We start from the raw sequence: 17,454 nt of genomic DNA, 5'->3' as shown, positions 1-17,454 counted from the left end.
TCCAGGCCCGTCAGTCCCAAAGAAGGGGCTTCACACAGCTGCATGGCCCCAGAGCCATGGGGACACAGGCATTGGTTCATATATTCACTTACTTGCTCATTTATAGTCATTAATTAATTCATTCACTGATCTATATAGACTTACTGAGTGGCCACCATGTACCAGAAACATAGGCCTCACCCAGGTGAGCACAGAGGCCTGGGGTGGGGGGGCTACTCCCTTCCAGGCATCAGGTGGCACTAGCAGATAGCAGGTCCTTCCCCATTCCCGTAGTGGCAACCTGGGACAACCACTCTGTGCCCTGGAAGGAAGCTGGGCAGCCAGTGCTCCTTCCACCCGGTCTCCTGTTGCTGACCACTGGTGTATCTCTCCTGAGTTCCTGGTGGCCCCATCCTGACATCAGGGGCCTGATATGGCCTGCCATCTGTGACCTGAGCCTTCTGTCTGTGGTGACCTGCCTCCTCTTTGTAACAGCCCCCGTGCCCCTGGGATCAGTGTGGCCAAAAGAGGAACCTGGAGGTAGAGTTCCCCACATCCTTCTTGTGTCCACCCAGATCTTCCACCTCCTTCCTTTCTTCTACACGCCAGGCTGGTCCCTCTCCCTTGTCCTTCTACTCACTCATGATTGTCTGCGGCCACCTGAGCTATGGCTTGGAAATGGCTGGGGCATCCTGGGAGGCTTGGGGTGAGGGTGGGCAGGGGCTCTGGCTGGAAGGGAGGCCTACCTTTGACAGCCACGTGGACACTCTGGCTGATGGACAGCTGGGGCTGGATGAGGACGCTGCACAGGTACTCCCCTTCGTCCATGCCCTTCTGCACGTCAGTCAGCTTGAGGGTCCCGTTCTCAAATACCACCTGGCGGTGGTTGTCCGGCAGCAGCAGGGCATCCTTGTACCACTTGATGGAGTAGTAGGGGTAACCGATGACCCTGCAGTTGATGAGGGTGTCCCGCCCGGCGACTGCTGTGATGTTCCTCATTGCCCGGATGCTGGGGGGTCCTGAGGCGTGGGAGGGAGGAGGCGGAGAGGAGGGGCGAGCGGTGCCGTCAGCCAGGGACAGCCAGGCACCACCCTGTGGTACTCTTCTCAGTTGCTTGGCTCCTGAGACTTCTGGGGGTGGAAATTTGGTGGGAGCAGAGGGAACCCTTTTTCAAGACTAAAGGCAAAGGCTTGGATTGGGGTCACCCATTATCTCTCCAGGACGCACTGTTGCTAGTGTCAAATAGCTGCGAACAAACGTGTGCCATACATGGCTGCAAGAAAAGTCCGTTACCCAAACAGGACAGGGCGTGTGGCCGAGACCACGGCCTCACCAGGAAGCAGCTGGGATTTGGGAGGGCAAGTCTTCAGTCATGAGAAGTCAGGATTGGGGGTTCGAGTGGACGTGGGGCCTCGTGTTATTTCCACTCCACTTCTTCACACTGGTCTCGTCGTACCCAAAAGGAACTCTCTCATGCCAACTATCTGTAGGTAATAGGACGGTCTCCACTGGATGAACTGGTGATTTTCTTTTATCAGGTAAATGTGTATTACGGGTCCTTGAGGAGGGGTGATAAACGGGGGCTCTGTCACACTGGCTGGGGGAGAGAGTGTCTTTAGTTGGGACAGCTGGGCAGGTGGCAATATGGCCATGGAAGCTTGGCTCAAAGGCCCTCATGCAGGGGCAGTGCTAGAGAGAGCCAAGGAACTCTCTAGGCTTCAAGTCCCCATCCAGAAAATGAGCAGCAGGACTGGGGAATCTCCCAGGGCCCTGCAGCTCTGTCCCCTTTCCAATTCAGAGAGGAGGGCAACAGAGTGACCAAAGGGGAGGCCTACATTTCTCAGGAGGAAGTTGGCCCTGGAAAGTTTGGCATGAGCCTGTATTTCTGTGACCCTTCCCTGCTCCCAGGGTAACCACTAGCACCCCTGGATCAGGGCCTTTTCCTTTTTCCTCCCCTGTCCTCCTCGGTACTTGTGTTGGGGGTCACTGATAGGGTCAGATAAGGACCAGTTAGACCCAAAGGGCTGCAAAGAGCATCAGAGACTGTTCTCACCATGGTGACTTGGAGAATTGAGATAGGGGATGATCACCTTGAAGACCCCTACCAGCACTTGTGGGGAGGCCTCCAGCCTCTGGACACACCCAACTAGCCTCAGCCCTCTACTTTGTATATGTGTGTGTATAAACATGTGTGATACTGGGGACTGAACCCAAGGCCTCCCACATGCTAGGCCAGCACTCTTCCACTGAGCTACACCCCCAGCACATTTTATTTTATTTTGAGATGGGGTTTCGCTCAATTGTCCAGGTTGACCTTGTATTTGCTATCCTCCTGTAATCCCTGCCTCTCAAGTAGCCGGGATTATGGATGTGTGACAACATGCCCAGTTTGCCTCCTTCTCTTGATGACTTGGACTTTGCAGGAGAAGCTGACACCTGGCTCCTGGCTGCTTGCCCCTGGAGCTCTCAGGGACTGGCTTAGTGGGGGCAGTTGGGAGCACAGCTGAAGCATATTTAGGTCAGGCCTGGCCCCCCTGCCCCTGCTCTGTTTCTATCCTTACAAGGCCCTGGTGGGGCTGGCAGATGGTAGCTGGTGCATAGCTTACTGGGGCCCAGAGTGATTTGATGGGGGGATCAGGGTGGGGAGGGTGGGCAGGCTGGGCAGAAGGAGGAAGAGGAGGAGGAGGAAGAGGAGGAGGAGGAGGAGGAGGAGGAGGAGGAGGAGGAGGAGGAGGAGGGAATGAGAATGGGTGAACTATACCAGACACACACTCACACACAAGAATGGATGGTGGGCTTGTGAGGGCAGGGCGATGGCGACAGGAGAGAGGAGAGAAACCTCTACTAAAATCAAAATGACGATTAATAATAAGTACTAATCACAAGAATAATGGTAACCACAGAGATGGCAAAGGAACTCAAAAGCCTATTCTGATATTTAAATGTAGACAGGCACCTCTTACGTTTATTCGCGCCTGATATTCAGCACTGCCCACCGAGTTCCGAGCCGTGCACCGGTACACGCCCCCGTCGCGGATCTGGGGGCCTGTGACGTTCATGTGGCTGATGGTGGTGCCATCGGACATGGTGTACTGGTTGGTGCGGTGGCTTCCATCCCGCACGATGGGCTCGTCGTCCAGGGCCCAGGTGACCGTGGGGGGCGGGGCGCCCTTAGCTGCACACATCAGCGAGAACCGCTCCCCGGGGTTGACCACCTTCTCGCTGAAGGACGAGGCGATGCGGGGTGTGCCGTCTGCAGGGAGCGAGGAGCCCCCTTCAGGGTCACTTAGTCACAGAGAGACTTCCCCCAGGCTACCCCACCCTGGCAGGGGAGGAGGCAAAGCAGTAGCCATGATGACAATAAAGGACTGTCCTGTGCATCAATTCACTTGCTACGCACAGCCCTGGGAGGTGCCATTACTACTTGTTGGTGGGTTAAGACTCCTGGGTTTGCTCTCCACCACTTGCTGGTGCTGAATCTTTGGGCATAGTACTTAACCTCTTTGAGTCTTTCCATTTTTTACTGGTGTGAGATGGGGGTAACAGTTACAATGATTATCCGCACCTCATTTGACACTGGGAGGAGTAAACGAATTAATGCATTGAAGGTGCTTAACTATTAATGCCTCTCAACTTTTCCTCTTCTGCCTCTTTCTCATTCCTTTATTAATAAAGAGGCTGAGGCTTGGAGGCAACCTCATGTAGAGCTATGTGTGGAGCAGGCCAGTCCCGTGGAGTCTGATCCAGGGCTCTTTGCACTCGACTGTGCCAGTGGAGGGGGTGGGGCTGCGGTAGCCCCTTTAGCAAAGGGCCTTAAGTTGGAGGCTTAGAATGCAAGTTTCCCAGAGGCGGTGGAAGTGGGGAGTCTGTGGCTAACCAAGTAAGCTTAGATGAGACAATTAACTTCCACGGCCCCAACTTCCTCCTGCAGAACTCGGGAGATGTCATTACTAACCACGGCCATCTTTCCATACAAGGTTGTCGTAAAGGATTAAAAGGGGTTAAAGTATACCGTGCCCCATCAATATGTACAGTTATTATGTGTCAACTAAAAATAAAAAAAATGTAATAAAAAATAGGCGTCAAGTACTTTAAAAAGTGAAAAAAGAAAAAAAGTAAGGCGAATGTAACACAGCATTCTTTACATCCCGTTTAAACAAAATGCTGATGTTGATCAAGACTCAGCCAGTCTGCCAGCCCCCATCCCTTTTTCTGGGGGAGACCCTTACCTAAAACCTGGGGATAGTCTGGTGCCTGGCAGAGCCTGGGAGTGTCCAGGGAACCACCTGGCTATTGGCCCTTCTTCTTCTGCCTCCCCACCCCACCCCTCCTGCCCGTTCCTCACCTTCTCCACTCAGCCCTTCTGACAGCCTCTTTTTCCCATTTGCCTCCTCTCAACTGGCCACCAATGGCTGTCTGCTAGGATCTCTGTCCCTCCACCCAAGGCAAACAGGTGGCCCCCTCCGAGGGAAAATGAGCTGGATAGGGTGGTCTGCTCCCTGATGGGGGATTATTCGGACAGGAGGTCTCCTGAGATGAAAGGCCCCCATTTCCAACTAACCTGCGCTGGGCTTGTTGGGGAGAGAGACCAGGGAATGGGCAGACAAGAAGAGCAAGGGCCAAGGGAGGGCAAGAGGCCAGGGCTTAGACACAGTGGGTGCTCAGCTCCCGTGTTCTGAGGAGTGAGGACCCGTAAGCCACGGCAGTGAGACCTGTGCAGGAGCCCGTTCCTCTGGACTTGCTGGAGTTTGGTATCTCTGTCAGAGCACTGAAAAATCCTTGAAAGGAACAGAACTGTTGGGTGTTTTGGTTTATTTTTTTGTTTTGGGTTATCATGAAGGAGAATCTGGGGAGCCATTCAACTTGTTGGTAAGACAGGGCTTCCGCCAGCCCACATTGCACCTTTGTCAGATCATCAAAAGGCGCCTCCTCTGTGTGGTCACAGCCCACCGCCAGGGCGTGTGACTTGGCAAATGGAGTGCAAGCTGGATTTTAGTTTCCACCCACTTTCTTGGCAAGGCAAATTGGGCAGTAAAAAACCTAAAAAATCATACACTGAGGTGCTGGGTGAGGACCCCCTGGGTGGCAGCTTTAAAGAGAGAGAGAAACAGGTGGAAACAGAGACCCATGTGAAGAGATTTCAGGTTGGGAGAAGATTCAGAAGTCCAGAGGTTCCTGGCACTCTCCTGGCCTCTGCAAGATTGAAAACCTTCAATACGCTAAAGAAGACCCCTCAGGTAGTACATTTCTAGCAATTTTGGAGGGCAAAGGCTATCTAGTAGGGTGGTGAAGAGCTTTGGGTTTAAATTCCAGCTCTGACCCAGAGCGTGGGCAGGTGAAGGAAGCCTCAGTTTCCTCAACTGCAAAATAGGCCCATGGGAGGCTGAAGAAGACAGGGGACCTGCCTGGAGTGTAGTGGGCACTGGACCAACACCTCCTAGCAACACAACCACCTTGGGAGAGGGAGGGGGACCTGGCAGCCCCGCCTCGCCCTGCCTGCCCTGCCCTTCCCTCTGCCTGGCACCCAGCTCACCCTCCAGCACGATGATGGCGAAGTCCTGTGCGGTCTGGGCCTTGCGCGTGGCGAAGCACTGGTAGGCCCCAGAATGGCTCTTCTGGGCCGAGGTGATGAGCAGAGTCTCGTTATTGAGCCCGCGGATGGAGATGGCCTCGTCGGGCAGCACCAGCTCGGTGTTGCGGTACCAGCGGATGGTGAACTCCGGGGACCCCGTCAGGGCACAGGAGAGGATGACCGTGCTGCCGATGCCGGTCTTCAGCTTCTTTGGTGTCAGGGTCACATGAAGGGGTTCTGGGCCAGGCCAGGTGGGGAGACATGAGGGGAAAGGGGGCGGGAGAGAAAGAAAAGAAAGGGGGCTTACAGTGGGTGGAGGTCAGGGGCCCCGGCTGTGGCAAGGCCTGGTGTGGACAGGGCCGGGAGTTCGCTCCACCAGGTCTTGGCTGATTCATCTGCTAAATGGGGGGGCATCAGGCCCCAAAACTCAGCATAGCATTCAAGTCCCTTAGGGACCTGGGGAAACTGTCACCTTCCCTGCCCTCTCTTGTTGCCACCAAGCCTGCTCATTCTTCACACTGAGCTCCTGGTTCCCCTCCTCCAGGAATCCCTCCTGGACACCCCTCCCAGGTCTTTCCATCACCTTGTTTCTTGTCCTTTGAATCGTGAGCTGCTTAGGAGCAGAGTGATCCCTCTCAGTTTTGTCCCTACCAAGATCAGAGCCATGTTTATTGTCTGACCAGATGATTGGTTTCCAGTTGCAAGAAGACCTCTCTGTCTGACCTCCATGGGCTTGGGGTTCTTTAAGGGGCTCAGGCTGCAGGAGCATGGGGTCCCTGCGAGATAGCCTGCTGATGAGAAGAGATGGCAGGCCATGAGGGTCAGGTGCGGCCAAAGCAGACCTGACTGCACACGTGGCTCTCTTATCATTACCCAGAGCCTCGGCCACTGCCAGGACATGTCAGTGCACAGTGAGGCAGGTGCCTCTTCCTGTCCCAGCCATCAATTAGAGCTCTCAGGGCGCTCTCTGCTAGCCAATTCTCTTGGAGCTGTCCCTGCACAGGTTTGGTGGCAGAATAGTGGGGTATGGGAAGCATTGCTTTTCTCTCCATGAAACTGGCATAGAGGGGCTATAGAGAGACTGGAGAATGGAGAAAAGACATGTTGCTTCCCCTGGAACCTGGTTGTCCAGCAAACCCACTGTGTGGCAGGGCAGAGAGCTGAGGAAGATGATCAAATACTATGCGTATGGCAGGGTGGCTGTGCACACATTTGAAGGTGGTTCTTTGCTGCACATCAGTATGAACGTACTGGATATGAGCACGTTGCAGTGATGGGTACCACAGACATGTATGAATATGTATGGGGGAGCGGGCATGTGAATTTTGGATACTCATGCCTGTGTCTGGGTGAGTATCTGCTTGCCTGCAGGTATTGGGGCAGGAGCTGTGAATATCACTCTTCCTTACAGTCAGGTTTGCTGGTTTTCCAAGGATTTGGGGGAAATGACCTCCTGATCTTATTCCTGAGACTGTGTGTGTGTGTGTGTGTGTGTGTAATAGGAGGATGGGGAAGGAACTCAAGATAATGTTTAATTAAACTTATTTAGACACCGATTAGGGCCAGAAGGGGGTTACCAACGCTGATCCTTCTATCTGCCCACTTAGCTGTCCAGGGCTGGCTTATATGAGATGACTCCCCAGCCCCCAAAGCAGGGCTTACAACATTTTATCATGTGTTCTTCTCCTAGAGCATTTTTGGGGGTGCTCTTTCTGTGCTTCCAGCTTCACTGTGATGTGTGGGGGCAGGGCCTCTTCCCAGCACTGCAGATACACACAGGTCAACCCTCAAGACCCTGGTCCATGAGACAGGAGCCTGGGCTGGGGGAGTTAGACACCAGGCTAGGAAGCCAGGGAAGGTTTGCTGTGGTCCTCTGGCCCACCGGAGGGTCTGAAGCCCTGCAGTCCGTGCTGATGAGATGGGCGACGGGGTGGGGAGAGTGTTCTCAGCCAACCTTCATGGCAGAATGCACCTCCCACAGGATGGGGATAGGGCCATCTCTGGACGGCCTGCTCCTTCTATTCAGGTTGAACGACCTTCATGATGTCCTTGGATACAACATTCAGGGACTCAGGCTAGTTATTGCTGCCCCTTGAAAAGTGGGATTCCCTGAGAGTCCTCAGGGCAGCCTGGAGGGGAGGGAACTCTGGATGCCAGAGCTGGAGGGAGCTTCCTCATCTGATAGGTGGGAACCTGAGACCAGGTCACACCAGGAAGGGGCAGAGCCCAGGGATGAGCCCAGGTCTCACGACTTGTCATCAGGTTTCTTTCCCTGGGATTAGCCCCTCTGCCTCCTTCTCTGCCTGCTTGGGGGCTCCTAGCAGGAGGGGCTCCTGCTCTCCACAGGGTGTCTTGGAGCCCTGGGGCTCTGTGCTGGGGGGACAGGAAAGGACTAGAACTGATATCCAGCTGGCAGCTCCTGGTGCGGCTGACTTGGTTGCTTATACCCAGTGTCTTGTCTGATGGATCAGTGCCTCTATCAATTATTGTTAAATGTCACCCTAGGATGGGGACATATGTCCTGTCTAATGGATTAACATCAGCATTGCTTCCCTTAGTTTCAGACACTGCCGCCTCCCAGCAAGCCAAGAAGCCCTGCCCTTGAGGAGGCTTGTCACTTCATTCCATTTGACCCCTGGGGGTAGGAGGATGGTTGGGATCATTATCCCATTTTACAGAGACTGACACTGAGCTGATGGTCACAATTCTGTAATCTGCCCAGAGCCTGTCCCTATCTGAAAATGCCAGAGCCGAAAGGCAGGTCTTCTGGCTTCAAACCAACTGGTTTTCCAGGACACCAGCTGCCCTCCCCGGCCAGCCAGGAATGTCCCCTGGGGCCAGCCAGAGCAGATGCAGTACTGGTGGCAGCCCTCCCCGTTATACGGTGGTACTCTTTAAGGTCACTGGGGCTGCAGAAAGGGTTTCCTCGACTTACCAACGACTGTGAGGAGGCCTGTGGCCTCTGCTGAACCGAAGGTGTTGGTGACTTCACATATATAGGTACCGCTGTCCTCGGTCCGCAGGTCACTGATGGTCAGCCCTGTAATGCGTTTGGTCCAGCGGCTATCAGCGGGGAGGGGCCGGCCGTCCTTAAGCCAGCGAATGGCAGGGATGGGGTAGCCAGAGGCGGTGCAGGGCAGCTCCACCGTGCGGCCAGCCCACACTTCCTGGGAGTGGAAGCCATCCAGGATGGTGGGGATAGACTCGGCAGGGTCTGGAAGACAGAGAGGGTCAGCAGCCTTGGCCAGCCTGGGTAGGGGGCAATGGGGCTGGGGGAGGAAGTATCCAGACAGGAGCTGTGTCCACCGGTGCCCACCATGAGCAGTTCCCAGGTGGCTCCAGACAAGCCTTTCAGGGAGGATGTGTATCTCCTGTGCTCTGGCCAGGCGGAGCCCCTGAGAACCATGCTTAGGAACAGGCGTGGGGGAGAGGAGAGAATCTGGTGGAGTTCAGGACTAGGATGACAGAGAGGCAGATGGAACAGAAGCAGGCAGAGCACGGGGTGCAAAGAGGAGCGTGAGACTGAGAGCCCTTTCACCCAAAGTCTTGGAAACAGTGGCCCTGGGGCCGTGAGGCTCCGGCTGCCTGCAGTTTTCAGCCCTTGGTAAGTCTGGTCTATACCTGGGTCTCCAACTGGGCTTGGGGGGGTGCCCCTCAAGAAAGGGGAGACAGCGTTCCTGCCCTTTCTCTGCTTCTTCCTACCTTCACTCTGGGCAGACTTAGTTATGCCCAGGGCATTTCTGTTGGAGCCCAGATGATTCCAGGAGTGGATCCCTCCACAGAACCCCCACCCCCACCCCCACCCCCACAAGCCTCCTTTGTGTTGCAATTCCAGACCAAGAGGAATCAGCGCCCACGAGACCCGTGGCCTGAGCCTGAAAAAGATCTAGGCCTCTGCGGATGGGACTCAGTGTGTGTGACCCTTGTTACTTCTACGTGGGTGTCCCTTCTGCTCTCAGTCCAGCCTCACCCTAGTGACCTCCCTGCTTTGGAGCCTCCTCAGGCCCCTCTTTACCTATACGTACCCCAGCTTCTTGTCCTGAACCCCACGGCCTACTCTGATCTGGCTCAGTCTGCTGCCTGGCTTGCTACACGCTTCTTTACCTTCTATCTCTAGGGTTCCCACGGTGGCATTCCAGGTCACCTGGATGCCCAGCTGTTCTCTGCACAGTCAACTCCTAGTCCTCTTGCACGGTCCAGTTTCTATGTCCTCTTCTGCATACTCCCCACCTCTGCTGCTCTCCCTGGGCTCCTCTAGAGTTGCTTTTTCTTTCATTTTATTTTCAAACAATCCCCACTTCCCCAGCCCCTGTCCTTTTTAAAAGAAAAAGTTAAAATTTTTTTTTCTTTTGAATAGGTAATGTGTGCAGATGGCAAGCTTCAGAGGAGCAGACAGTGAACCGGAGTCTTCCACAACCCTGGCCTCAACGCTCCTCCTACCCCCAGAGGCAGCCACTGTGGTCGCCTCTTTTCCAACAGCAGCCCCAGGCCACATCCTTCTTCCAGGAAGACTGTGGCTCCCGAGGCAGTGTTGACCCACAGTCCTTTCTCTGTGCCTGCAAGGAGCAGGGCCCCAGGCTGTTGAACCATCAATGTCTGGGGGAAGGAAGAAGGGGAACTGGGGGCACTCAGGAGTGGAATGGGCCAGCAATTGGATTTTTCTAGATAAAATCTCACAGTGTAGAATTTTATAGACGGGAGGAATAAGACAGCTGCCTTGGGACCTTGGAGGGCAGAAAGAGATGAGGTCGCTGAGACCAGAGAGGTGAGGAACCGCCTCAGAATCATGGCAGACCCAAGATCAGAAACTAGGTCTCCCCTCACCCTTGCTTGGTACATGGGGTCCAACCATGGAATAATTTCACATTCTGAAGGTTGCTTAGGAGTGAAAGATGAGCACTGCTGACCCTCCTGGTCTCCCTTCCCAAATGGGAAATGGCTTCTGTCCTCAGCTCCTGTCCCTGGAGAGGGGTGGGGCCGGGATTCTCTCTGGGCCAAAAGGCTTTCCAGAAGAATGGAGCCTCTCCTGCCTTCCAGTGCTCAAGATGGGGTGCCTGTGTGGGCAGGAGCCCAGGCTGGGAGTCAGGAGGTCCCCGTGTGAGTTCTGTCCAGGTGGCTGATGCGCCTTGTGAACTTGGACGGGAGCCTTCAATCTCAGAGCTAAGTGTCCTCATCTGCATGGTGATGGCGGGGCCTCCAGATCGCACAGGGGCTTTTGCAGGGAACGATGGCGCACTGTGTGTCCAAGTGGCAGGGCAATGACTATTCGGTCCCACCCTCCCTCCCTGCCAGATTCTGCGGCCTCTCCCCCACCCCCACCCCGGTGGGAATGGTTGGGATAAACAAACCCGGTGCCAGGGAAGAATTACTCAATGTGACACTTAATTGATGCAAAATACACAAATTCCGTGGCACACGGCAGAATTTACAAGCGGAGAGGCCGCCAGGGCGGTGGAGGAAGAGGCGGGGGGGAGGGAATTAATCACCGAGGCTCAGGCGTGAAATTAAATTCTGAGGGAAAGAAACCTCTTTCATTACTCTGAAGCAGAAGTAAAACGCTGCGGCGTGTGCACGGCGACAGCCTGGGGGGACAGGGCGCTGGCAGCACCGGTGCAGGGCAGGCGGGACGTGGGCCTGCCCGGAGAAATCACGGTGCGCTGAGGCGGGGCGCGGCTGGAGTCCCAGGTGTGGGGCGGGGCTGGGACCTCCTGCCGTGGCCGGGGAGCAGGGAACCCAGCCTCTGCATCTGGCTCGGTCCTGTGTGAGCTCAGCCTGGGCTCTCAGTCTCTCTGGTCCCCGATTTCCTTCTAAGGTGGTAATGCTCATCCCACTGGTTGTCTTGGGGACTCAGCGAGTTAGTGCACCTGAAATCAGTGGCAAACTAAAAAGGGCGTAGGTCGATGGAACCGCCGTTATCAGGGTGTGTTTTGAAAGGCTCAGACTGCTACAACTGCCTCCTCTAACATGGAAATACAGAAAAATGGCAGCCCCCACCTACCACCCCCATCACTTTGGGGCGGCCACAGCACAGGACCACCAGGACCAGCACGAGGACCCGAGCTCCTGAGTGCTTCCTATGAGTCTGCTCCATGCTAGGCATTCTGCAGGGCTCCCTGTTTCCTTCTCTCCACCTCCCAGTGCAGTGCATTTCACCACTCCCATTTTACAGATGAGGAAGCTGAGGCTGAGACCTTACGTATTTTATGTTAGGTTGCATATGTGGCTACTGAGCAGAGAGGCTGAGGAGGAAACTTTGTTCTGATTCGTAAATGCCCTTTTAACAATACACGGCGTCCTGTCCCCCCAACATACATGGAGTGAGCACCGACAGCTGAGTGCAGACAGCTCCTGCCCTGACCATCTCCAGCAAGTGGCCATCAGTCTCATTCCCACCCTTTCCTCTTCGGGGAGTGGATCTGAGGGGTGGGAGTGCCCTGTGGCTCCCCGCCACACTGCCTTGCTCCAGTATCTGTTGCATTCTTGCGGAGACAAGCAGCTTGCAGACAGGCGGCCTTGTCACACCACATCACATCACATCAGGGCCCCACGTCACTGCACGGGGGCCCCTCCTCCCTTCCCCTCCGGTCCTTTCCCTTCAGCTTCCTCTTCTTCCTGTCTCCTCTACCTTCCTTTGTCTTTGTGTGTGTCTCCCTTCTGTTGTGCCGTCGTCCTCTGTCATCCTCTCCCCTCGGGCTGCCAGGGCACCTTCCTATCTCTACTCTGCTTCTCCAATCTGGATTCATGTGTGAGTCCTCCAGGGGTCTGGTGGTCTCTCTCCCTCCTCCTGCCCCCACTTCCCCACAGCCGGTGGTGCATGAGGAGGAGGAGAAAGCTGGGCACATCCTTCAGCTTAACAAATGTTATTTTTTGAGGGACTCTTGATTATTACCCCCAAAACTGGAGGTCCAACCAGCCGACTAGAGAATGAAGGGACTCCATTACTGTGGAGGAGGATGGAGCGGGCCTGCTGGAGGGGGAAGTCTCTCTCACATTGTATGAGAAGCATGCAAATGAGATTCAAAACACCATACAAACAAGTTCCAATAAATTGGAGGTGAACTACTCAGATACAAGCAGTTAGGAAGGTGCCGTGTAGCACAGCCCCGTCTCCTTCCCATACAATAGCCTGGGTTCTGTTGGTATTGATTGACGCCATAAATATTTCCTTGGCACCTACTATGTGCTGGGCATAGGGCCAGGCACTGAAGACACAGGGTTGATCAGAAAGGCTGGCAATTGCCCTCCTGTTCCTGCTTTCCTAGTCTTGTCTCCAAATGACAAAGGAGAGAGGTCCTGCAGAGAGCCCTTTGTGATCACAGCTGATCTCACCAAACTGCAGAATGCCAGTGGCAGACAGAATCAGAAGGGTCCCTTAGTCTAGCTCCTTTTCCAGAGGCCTGGAGGGGATGTATGACCTTGTGGATCTAAACCCCAAAAGCTCGCTATTACTTCATTCTCTTTCCAAAAGCCACTCCAGTCTCACCTACTCAAGAGAGGGGTTTTCAAACTATAGGTTGCAAGCCACTGGGGAGGTTGTGGAATCCATGTAGTGAGTTGCAACAGGCATTTAGGAAAACCAAAATAGGCCGGGCACAGTGGTGCACGCCTGTATTCCAACAGCTTGGGAGGCTGAGGCAGGAGGATCATGAGTTCAAAGCCAGCCTCCACAACTTAGTGAGACCCCTAAGCAACTTAGCATGACCCTGTCTCTAAATAAAATACAAAAAGGGCTGGGGACGTGGCTCAGTGGTTAAACGCTCCTGGGTTCATTTCCCAGTACCGAAAAAAATAAAAATAAAAATAAAAGCAAAAGCAAAATAGGATAGAATAGGATAGAAAATGCCAGGTTGCATTGCACAGTGATGACAAAAACGTCTGCCTGTGGCTGGCTCTCAGGAAAGTGTGGAGACTACTGTTCCAGAAAGCCTTCTCTGAAGGGCACAAAATGCCTTCTTTACTCTGCTACACGCTAGAGGTGGGCACCCAACTGGCCCCTTCCAAGGGGGACCTGCAGCTGGACAGAATATGAATTCTGGTGGTGGCTCTCCCTGGTTAAATAGCTGGGGCAAGTTGATTGTCTTTCCTTAGATTTGGTTTTCTCATCCGTAAAAATAGGGAGAACAGCATACACATCTCAGAGGGCCGTGGGTCCCTAACAGACAACAAATAGAGACGTCCTGGTGTCCTGGGGAATTCTCTCAGTATCAGCTTCCATCCCTTCCTCAGAAGCTGCAATCACTCCAGACTTAGGATCCTTTAAAAAATATGCTGTTTATAAATTAAATTCTGCCTGCTTTCAAATGCTGGGAGGTGGCCTCAAACAAGATACATGTGCACTCCTTGATGAAACAGACTCTTAAAAAACACTTGGAGATATGAGGAAATGCAAAAATGCCCGGAACCTAGACCAATAGTTACTATGTTTGAGTATCAGATTTTATCCATGAGCTTCCTGGCAGGGAAGGCAAAAAGAGGAAAGGGAGGGTGGGTTCATAATCCTTGTGATTAGGTAAATAGAAATATATCAGCTCTTCAGGACAGCTAAGTGTCCTCTGATGCAGACTCCTAAAGAGAATTTGTCCTCTAGTCCTTACACTCAGAGTACACAAGCCCCAACTGGACCAGGTCTTGCTGGATGGTCTCTGCACCAGTGTTCTTTAATCTCGCTCTCTGAGTGCCCCAGTACACAGGGGACTCCCAGATCTGTGGTAGGGACGTGCGGGGTCCCAGGGATGGGCTGGTGTCCTTCTTCCCGGTCTGCTCTGCTCCACCGCCCTCTGGCTTACCTGTCACGGAGAGGCGGGCCCCGTTGCTCTGCCGCGTCTCCCCGCTGTACTTGTGCTTGGTGATGCAGCGGTAGGTGGACAGGGCGTCCTCTTTTTGCACGTCTGAGATGTACAGCCCGCCGTGGTGAGTAATAAAAAACCTGTTTTCTGGAGACACAACCAGGACAGAGTTGGTTACTCCCTGGCCTGGGCCACTGGCTGACTGGCTGACAGGTGGCCTTCTTCCTCCCAGGCGGGAAGGGAGGTGGTGGGGGGGATAGGAAAGCCCAAGGGTGAGGCCAGTACAGCCTCCAAGGCTGGGGCGGGGCGGGGCGGGGTGGGGTGCCATTGCTAATAGACAAGGACTTTCCACACACAAACAACATGATGAATAGAAATTACAGTAATTGTTTCCTTAAGTGTAGATGCCTCAGGATTTGAGGGAAAGAAGTGGGGTTTCAGAGTCAGAGATCCAGGTCCAGACCCAGCTCTTCCTCTTATTAGTGGTGACACCTTGGGAAAGTTACTTAACCTCTTTGAGCCTTGTCTGTCTAATGAGGTGCAAACACTTTGCAGGGTGGAGGTACAGATTAAGAACCAGGCGTCTGGCACATAGAAAGGGCTCCCTCGGTGAACTTTACTCCCCATCTTTCCTATCTCTTTACAAGAGTTTGCAAAGCCTTTTCACATTCGTTTTTTGGCTGGCTCTTAACTACTGTTTGAGATGTCTCCATTTCCCAGAGGAGGAAACTGAGACTCTCGGTGAAGTGACTGGCCCGGGTCACACGGCAGACGGTGGCTTGGAAGTCCATCTTCGGCATTAACCCACATCTAAGGCCTAAATCCTCTTTGCTCAATTTAAGTCATTTATTCACTCCACAAACAATTGTTGAAACTAAGCTCTTGGAGGAGTGGGGCCATGGAGATACGCCATGATAATTCAGCACACAGTATTCCAACCTCCATTTTGTGCAAGGCAAAGAAAGGGAAGGCTCTCTGCCGTACTTCCCCGTCACCAGTGCAGCCATTACTGTCAGGACTTGGTGGGGAAGTGGGAGGACAGGCAGGAGGCTCCACTAAGAGTGGAGTGGCTTTCTTTGTTCTAGGCCCTAAGGCTTAGGGTTCCTCAGGCAAGCGAAGAGGTGCCACTCCCACTGGGAGGGGCCCCTGGACTCAGGGTGTAAAGCAGCAGGAGAGAATATAATGTTGAACCTGAAGGAGGGACTGGTCAACACGGGAATTCCTTCCACCTGGGGCCAGGGCGACATCCCCTCAGTCAATGATGAGAGCTCTGGTTGTGTCTCACCCTATTAGAAATATCTGGTGGCGTCGCACCTCCAAGCACAAGTTTAAGATTTTGAGCATGTGCAGGTGGGGACCTCACCAGAGGACACTTTCTGACAGTGGAAGCTGTAGAATTTGGAGGTTGAAACGTTTAATGTGCAGACAGTATCTTTGACAAGGTTTCCCAGCCTTCGTTTGAATACCTCTGGGTCTGGGGAACTCACTAGCGCCCTCCACAGTCCATTCTAGAGTTAATAGCTCTGACTTTGGAAGAGTTCTTCCTCAGTCACCGCTGGTATCCTCACAGGCTCCACAGGTCCTGCTTCTGTACCCTGGAACTCTGTGGAACCAGCTAAAATCTGTGTTCCTGACCTGTTCCCGCCCAAACGGGACGGCCCCTGTAGTGCCCTTTGGTTTTTCTTCAGGCTATGCAGGCTTAGGACTTTATTTTTTAATAGTTATTTATTTTATATGGTTTCAAGTAATTTCTTTTATATGGTTTCAATTTTGAGCCTTGTCTGTATAATGAGGTGCAAACACTTTGCAGGGTGGAGGTCCAGATTAAGAACCAGGTGTCAATCTGCTCTCTTGCTTCTGAATAAACTCTGGTTTTTCTAGAAGTCTCCTAACTGTTCCCCTCCCCCTTCCCCTTCTTTCTTTCCTCATTTCTCCCTCCTTCTCTCCTACACATCTCTCTCTATACAGTGCTAGACCCACCAGGAGCCAGACACTCTGCCAAGTGTGGGGATCTGACAATCAGACTCCACTGGTGGCTGCAGAACTGAGCAGGACTCTGGATCATTAGGGGGAGCGGGGGCTGCCGAGTTCTTGTGCCTTTCTTGCGCTCAACTAAAGACCAGTCTTGTCTCTGAAGCTCTGCCCTACCTCTCTCCCTCTCTTCCCCTCAGACGGTGGTTCTGTGGGCCCAAGTCGGGGCCTCAAACCCACAGGGCCCTGGTCAGCTCTATCTGCCGGGGGGTCCTCCTCCACCATCTGGCAGGTCTCCAGTCCTCTGGATCGTGGAGTTTGGGGGACCCCTGCCCTGCCGCCTCTAGCACACAGACCACAGCTAATGCAGACCCCCACTCAGTCAAGACGGCAGAAGGAGGGAGCTGAGCTCGGCTGCGGCAGTTGGAGAGAAACAGAGGACACAGCGAGCCTGGCTCCCCCACTGGACTCTGTGTGTGCCATTTTGTCTCCATGTTGTGACATCCCAAAGTCAAACGTGGAAGCTCTCCAGTAATTTATTATGTAATTGGGACCATAATGCAGATCTACTGGAGGGTGTTGCTGCCAATCGCAAGTGCCAGGGTAGGGCTGGGGTGGTTGGTGGGTGTGGCGGTGGCGGGGTGAGGAAAAATAGGAAAGAGGAAAATCAATGCTGGCAGACCACAGGTGCCCCAGCCCAGGACAGCGAGGACCCTGAGATCTTGCTCCTCCCAGCACCCCAGGACAAATGGGGCCTTTGGCCAGACTGGGATTTTAAACGGGGAGTAGGGGCTGGGGTGGGGGTGAGGCTGCGGTGATGGTGGTGGGGAGCTGGGGTTTCTATAGCAACAAGCAGCTGCCGCATCTGATGTTTCACATCCTTCATTGTCCTCATTTCCCCCTCCCTTCCCCCCTTCTTGTGCATATTTAATTGCAGTAACGTTTTCAGACACAGTGTTTTGCTCCTCCTGAAACAAAGGCAGGCTGCAGCCAGGGGGATGCACAGCGGCGAGAGGGGAAGGAGAAATCAGGGGTATTATGTTAATCCCCTCTGGGGGGGACTTGAGCAACATCAGTTCTGCATGTTTGATGAGAATCAGATGATGGGCCCCGCTGGGGAAGGGAAGGAGCAAGAGGCCTGTGGAG

The 17,454-nt window shown here is 53.8% G+C and overlaps 1 protein-coding gene across 1 annotated transcript in view; it reads right to left on the bottom strand.

Moving 5' to 3' along the window:
* The window catches only part of Dscaml1 (DS cell adhesion molecule like 1), a 321,656-nt gene that overhangs the window by 73,600 nt on the left and 230,602 nt on the right, over positions 1–17,454 (bottom strand). Inside the window, exons 4-8 of the mRNA XM_046438707.2 lie at positions 14,338–14,484; positions 8,487–8,765; positions 5,513–5,788; positions 2,936–3,232; positions 726–998 (exon numbers count right to left, since the gene is read on the bottom strand). Coding sequence (XP_046294663.1) covers positions 726–998; positions 2,936–3,232; positions 5,513–5,788; positions 8,487–8,765; positions 14,338–14,484 — 1,272 coding nt within the window. The remainder of the gene's footprint in view (positions 1–725; positions 999–2,935; positions 3,233–5,512; positions 5,789–8,486; positions 8,766–14,337; positions 14,485–17,454) is intronic.

The sequence above is a fragment of the Marmota monax genome, unplaced genomic scaffold (genome assembly GCF_021218885.2).
Source record: "Marmota monax isolate L192 unplaced genomic scaffold, Marmota_monax_Labrador192_F-V1.1 WCK01_AAM20220418_F8-fsc00081, whole genome shotgun sequence".
NCBI lineage: Eukaryota > Metazoa > Chordata > Mammalia > Rodentia > Sciuridae > Marmota > Marmota monax.
This window is presented reverse-complemented; position numbering and strand designations above follow the sequence as displayed.